The sequence below is a fragment of the Arachis ipaensis genome, chromosome B6, assembly GCF_059453495.1.
Source record: "Arachis ipaensis isolate K30076 ecotype BB chromosome B6, ASM5945349v1, whole genome shotgun sequence".
In the NCBI taxonomy this organism is placed as follows: domain Eukaryota; kingdom Viridiplantae; phylum Streptophyta; class Magnoliopsida; order Fabales; family Fabaceae; genus Arachis; species Arachis ipaensis.
Genome location: NC_142441.1, coordinates 18,193,069 through 18,199,737, shown reverse-complemented (window position 1 = coordinate 18,199,737; position 6,669 = coordinate 18,193,069). Strand labels below are relative to the sequence as shown.

The following is a 6,669-nucleotide window of genomic DNA, read 5'->3' as shown; positions in this document are numbered from 1 at the left end:
GGTTAAAATTGAGGTTATGAGGTTTTAGGTAAAAGTGGAATTTTGATGAACTTTGCTTGATCATAACTTTGGCCTTGGTTTTCAAAATTTGTTGAATTTGGTTTATATTTAAAGATTATTGGAAACCCTTCGATTTGATATAAAGTTTGCAAAATTTGGAATTTTGTAGAGGAAGTTATGATCATTCAAAATTGGTGTTAAAAATCTGAAATTTTGCAAAGTTGCAGAATTTCAGGATTTTCTGATATGTGCGCACGCACACCCTGTGAGAATTTTGACCTGTGCGGACGCACACACACTTGTGCGCACGCATAGGCAGGGAAGTGCATTCTGTTGGCAGCGCTAGCATAGCTTGAGCGCGCGCACATCAATGAAGAATTACGACCTATGCGGACGCACAGCCGTGTGCGCACGCACAAGTCGGGAAGGGACGTCTGTTAGGGGCGCTCGCACGGCTTGTGCGAGTGAACAGACTTTATAAATTTTAGTACCTGTGCGCACGCACACCCCTGTGTGTACGCACACTTTCAAAATCTTCCTGGGCGTGCGCACGCACACCCCTGTGCAGACGCACACGCCCTGTTTCATAAATTTAAACTTTGTTTTCAACTATTTCACCTTCTCGACAAGGTTGTAAGCTTCTATAACACCATTTTAAAGGTTTTGGGCCTACTTTTGAGTATGGGAATATGGGAAATAAGCTAAGGGTTTTAGTTGATGTTTGTTTGGAAAAGTTTAGAAAAACGGAGGCCTAGGTTTCTGGCGTACTGAAGGTGGTCCAATGGTAGGTGAAGAATGGTTGATGAATGAGATGAGAACTAAGGAACTGTTGAGTTCAGAAATGAAATGAGAATGAATAGTGGTTGTGAAGAGTCGAGGGCTCTGAATGAAGTGATGGATCCATCTTATGCTAAAAATGTTTTTAAAAACCACTGTACTACTTTTATTGAGATTTTGAGACGCTATGCGCCCGGGCAGGGGTTGAGGTTGGATCCCGCCTGTTCGAGGTAGCTGCGGCGGCATAAGGGTGGTGGTTCGTCCTGCTTGCGCTTAAATGTGAGGTCGGTGGCAATAGGTCCCGCTCGCATCCCTTCGAATCCATAGAGCGTGCAGGCACATGTACCTGGACAGTGATCTGAGCATTATATCTCGGGGGTTCCCATATGAGGATTCCGAAGGGCGTCGTCTCCATGGAAATGTGTCGGGTTGGCAGTTGAATCGACAATGTGATATCACAGCCAATAGGGCAGACATTCATCATGTGCATCTTATATATGCTTGCTTGCTTTGTTTACTTGAGTTTGCTTAATTGTATAACATGCCTATCTGCTTCTTGAACTACTTGTTGTATATGAATATTACTTGTGTTTTACTTGTTTGTATTAATTGTGATTATCTGGTGCTGAGGAGGTTAGGTAGGCGGTGGCGATGGGATCGCACGGAGGTTAGGGTGGCGAGGGCTGTGGGATACAGCGGTGTGACTAGTTTAGTTAGAATTCCCCCTAAGTTTAGATAACCCTGGTTTATGGTTTAAGTTTGTTATATATATTTATTTGTTTTGTTCTCAGCTTGAATATCTGTATGTGATGTGATGTTCTAGGATTGTCTTCGGCGTCCCGGAGCCTTACATCTTACATCATTGGGCACTATTACCATACTGAGAACCTCCGGTTCTCATTCCATACTTTGTTGTTATTTTTCAGATGCAGGTCGTAATCTACTTCGATGAGATTGCGGATATGGTGAGAGAGCGGAGTATGGTTCTTCCTTGGTTTATTTACGTTTTTCTTTGTTATAGTGGCTCTCACATCTTTTGTATATTTATCTTTATGGCCTTAGAGGCTTAATTGAGAGATAGGTCGTATAAGCTATTTTACTTCTAAATCTCTGTATCGTTCTATTTGTAACTAGTCGGCTTAAACTCCGCAAGCTGCGGCTAGTTCTCTATGATTATAATAATATTGTATATATATATATATATTTTATTCTTTCATCTAAACCTTGAGTCTTGTGCGTTAGTTTCGTGTGAACGTTTCGCGCTTTTGAAATTCTATTTTTGAGCTTACTCCTTCATCAGGATTCTAGATCATATTATTTCCTTCTATATACATATATATGTATAAGTCTTAGGACTGCCGTAATCTCTTATTAACCTTTGCTTTACGGCTAGAGGTAAGGCTTAGGGTAATCGGAGTGTTACAATGTCTGTATTGATTGTGTTAATTGTTATCATGTATTGTAAAGCCTGAGTTAAAAGAGTTGGTGGTGTGTACCCTGTATTCATTGAATGAACAATATGTAAAAAAATGATAAAATGTACCCTGCATGAGATTCACTGGGACAGAAGTTGCTAGTGGAGAGGATCTTCTCCTTGGTGATAATTTTGAAGGCCTTTTTATTCCATGATCCTAGATAGAAAAAATTTACATTACACATAAATGATGATTCACTTGAATCACAAAAAATTTAAGAAATGTAAATAGGTAGTTACCTTATGAGAATCTTCTACATCAGAAGCAGTTAGCTGAGATATATCTATCTCTACAGGTTGTGCATTAGAAGTGGCTGGTGCAATCTCAGTAGACTGCACAAGAGGATTGTCTTCTCCATCACGTTGGTCACCATCATCTTGAGGCTGCTGAAGTTGTTGCTCAGATGCAGGCGCACCTCCTTCATTTTTCTTCTTCTTATCAGCCTCGGCAGCAGCAGCATCACAAGCTCTCTTCTTCTTACAACCTCTCTTTGTATGTCCTTTATCACCACAGAAACTGCAAGTAAAGGGGCCCAACTGCCTCTTTAGATGAACATTATCTCCATTGTTACTCTGAGGCTTGGGATCAGCTTTAGACTTTTTAGATCCTCCACCACCCTTCTCATCAGTATCCATCTGTCTTTTCATCTGTAGTTTTCCAGGTTTCCTCTTTATTTTTGGTGCATGTGGCCTGTTACATTCTTCTGTATGCTCCCATAATGTTTGTCTAGGAATTGGATTAATATGATGATTATACGTTTCCTTGTATGACTCCATTGTTAGCAAGCGGTGACAAAAGTCTTCTGGTAGATTGTTAACCCGAGACAGTGCAGCACATGCATGCACACAAGGAATACCTGCATACAAACAACAGCCACAACAACCATGGGTTTTAGTCATATACCATTAATCAGATTATTACTATAGCACAAAAACAATTATTATAGCAATGCAAATAACCTGTAAGCATCCAAAATTGGCAAGTACATAGTCTTTTTCCTAAGTCCACCACATGATTAGTTGGGTGTCCATGCACCTCAAACTTTTTGTATCTGTTGTCCCCTGTCCAAATAGGCTTCCAATTCTTAGATTCTTTTCTAACTTTCTCCAGTCGACTCTTTATAACCGGTGTGAGCACTCCAGTGTGATTGTTTAGTTTCACCTTGTTCTTGGCTATGGTTCGCATTACAAACATTCGAACCTCCTCCAACAATGTTATAATGGGCTTGGCTCTTGCATCCTTGATCTTTGTATTGAACACCTCGCATGCATTGTTACAAATGCTATCCAACTTCGGCCTATGGCTGAATGTGCTTCTAGTCCATGCATCTCTTTGCCATTTATCTAAATATGCACATGCATCTTCATTCAGTCTTTTTATCTTGTCCATTTCATCCCTGAACTCTTGATGAGTCATTGCCTTTGCACATTCCCACAAAAGCCCCCTTAGTTGTAAATCCTTCTAACTCTTGTTAAAATTTCTCCACAAATGCCAGACGCAAAAACGATAGTGCACGTTGCGCATCACCTCTTGCACTGTTGATATTAGTCCCTGCCAGTCATGGTCATTTAATAACACATAGTGTATTAGTCCCTGCCAATCATGGTCGATCACCATAACAGTCCCTAACGTAAACTCACCCTCCCCATAATATTCCTTCACATTTAACATGAGTACACATAATAGTCCCTGACATTTAAGTCGATAGCCCATAGTAACAATGTACAATGGTAAAACAACACAGATAGTAACAATCACATGTTAACAGTGACAATAGGCGCACTAGACCATGCCAATCAACATTTCAGTCAAATAAATTTCAAACAGTTCAACAATTCAGTCAAATAACTTGCAAACTAAATGAAACCTTTCTGCACTAATATAGCATACATACTAACAAATGATAAAATCAACATTTCAGCCAAATAAATTGTATTAGTTCATTCACAACATAATTGTCATAACAACAATAACAGTTAATTAATAATAGGATTAATATTTGTCGAATATGCATGGTTACCTTTTGCATATCGGATATAAAGCACCAGCCATTTTCTTTGTAATGTCCCAAGTCTAGATGCAATAATTCAAGAAACCACTTCTAGTTCTCCCTATTCTCTATCTCCACAATTGCCCACGCAATGACGTAGATATGATGGTTCGCATCCTGTCCAACTGCTGACAGAATTTGTCCACCAAATTGAGTCTTCAGGAATGCTCCATCTAATCCAATCAAAGGACGGTAGCCAGCTTTGAACCCATTTTTACAACCACTTAAGCACACATACATTCTCTCAAAAATAACTTCTCCATTTGGTTGAGGTTTGGTACATATTTGCACTATTGAACCGGGATTGGTTTTTAGCAAAGTCAAGCCATAGTCCCTCACCATCTTATATTGTTCCTTTTCATCACCATACACTACACTTCTAGCATCCATCAAAGCCCTCGAGATTGAATTTTTGTTTAGTGTCAAATCAAAACGTGTTCTGAAATAGGTTGTAGCTTCGCAGTGTCTGAAGTTGGGATATTTTCTAATCTTCTTCACAAGCTTGCTGCAGACCCAATTCCTATTAGCAGCCCTATTTCTGTCTTCCCTGGGACATGTGTGGTTGTTATTAAAGGTTTTGATCTGCCAACAAGTGTCTTTATGGTCCCTTGATGCATAAATCACCCAAGGGCACTCCTTAACCTTACAAACTGCCATGCACCTTATATTATCGTTCTTCGCCAGGCGTATGCGCCTACCCTCTTGAATTGTATACTCCCTAACAGCTTCTCTAAAGTCCCACTTTGTGCCAAATTTTATACCCACCTCAAGATGAAATTCACCAAATCTTGCACTCTCCCTAAACACTGGACATGCGTCATCAGAATCGTTGTCTTCTTCTAGTTCATCTTCCGAATTTGGAGGAGTCTTCATCTCCTATGAGTGCCATGAATTGGCACCATCCGAGTCAGCTCCAGGATCTAGACCATATTCTACACCTTCAGCAAAATTACCAATAAAACCAAGATCCACTTCTTCATCACTAACTTCTTGCACAAATGCATCATCCTCGACCAAAATCTTCTCCTTTTCTTTAGCTAGAGGACCAACATTTCTCAATATCTTCTCATTCTTGTTCTTGTTCACCCTACTCCTACTCCCATTGTTGACATTCTTCACCCCAGTATCTGAATTAGAAGAGCTGTCTTCATCAAGATTTGGCTTAAAAAGGCTATCTTCTGCGCTCTCATAAGAGTCAGAAGGCACCTCGAAAGGAATCTCATTATTAAAAACTAGGCTTTGGAATCCTCTGGCAGTAGACCTTGTACAAGGTCTCCTAGATATACTATTTTTTTTGGGTTGCTTGGACTTGTTGGTTTTATCTGTTTTGGTGTTTTGGGTAGTCTTGATGGGCTTTGTGGGCCGGATGCTACCAGTGGGTTTGTTTGGCTTGACTCTACTGACTTTGTTAATGGATTTTTTGGTCTGATTTTGATTGTATGAAACTGTTGATGGTGATTGTGTACCTTTAGTGTTTGAGGCAACTTTGGTGTTTGGGGGTAATGGTTGTGTTAATCTTGGAGAATTCTTTTTCTGTTGTGTATTTCCCTCCAAAACCTTTGGCAGTGATGCTCTATGCTCGAAATATACATCAATAACTCCGTTATTGATCTTAGCACACTTCACCATCTCTCTTATCTCCTTATCATTATTCAAGCTTCTTAGTCCGTTCTCCAAACCTTTCCCAGGAACTTGCCACCAGCATTGCTTTATCTCATCATAACCAAGCTTTTTATGGTAGTTCCTTAGATAGAATACATCTAACGTATCCACATCTAGGTCACCTAAACAAGCCTTATTATCCGGATAATATACCATTGTTCCTTCTTGATCTTCTTTGAAATCACCCCCGTAATGAAACATAATATCCAACATCTCTTCCATCTGAAAAAAAAAATTCAAAACCCATTACTTGACAATCACTATAAACACAAATAGATTTTTCTGTCCTATTTACACTAACTATTCAATAAAAAAATAAAAAGAATAATATATGTACACAAACAGATTTTAGTGTCTTATTCACATAATTATTTGCAGTATATAGTCACTTTATTTAGTACAAGACATATACAATATTGACTCCTAGACACGAAATTTTTAATTGAACATGTATGTTTCAAGTTCCATAACATCACATCTTCTACAAACTTAATAAAGAGTATACTTTTGTGATAACATGTTGCTGTTTATTTCCAATCTTCTAATAAAATTAAAATGGCTTAAGTAAAATAGATCTTTTAAATATTCTCATCATTATACATAAGAAATGAATTAGACAAATTGTATATTATACAAGACAACTGCAGCAGAAGTATTTATAGTATTGTCTACATTACAAGTCATTACAGTATTCACTCATATAAC

At 38.8% G+C, this 6,669-nt stretch overlaps 2 protein-coding genes across 2 annotated transcripts; both read right to left on the bottom strand.

Annotated features, from left to right (window-relative positions):
- Window positions 1-2,179: 2,179 nt before the first annotated feature.
- LOC110263911 (uncharacterized) lies at window positions 2,180-3,446 on the bottom strand. The gene is made up of 4 exons (XM_088490482.1): window positions 3,212-3,446; window positions 2,492-3,108; window positions 2,321-2,408; window positions 2,180-2,274 (listed from the first exon to the last, which is right to left on the bottom strand). The coding sequence occupies exons 1-4, from the start codon at window positions 3,444-3,446 to the stop codon at window positions 2,180-2,182; spliced, it is 1,035 nt and encodes a 344-aa protein (XP_088346608.1).
- A 907-nt stretch (window positions 3,447-4,353) lies between these two features.
- On the bottom strand, window positions 4,354-5,175 carry LOC107646408 (uncharacterized). Its single transcript, XM_016350593.1, has one exon. It carries the CDS (start codon window positions 5,173-5,175, stop codon window positions 4,354-4,356), a length of 822 nt encoding a protein of 273 aa, XP_016206079.1.
- Window positions 5,176-6,669: the final 1,494 nt, after the last annotated feature.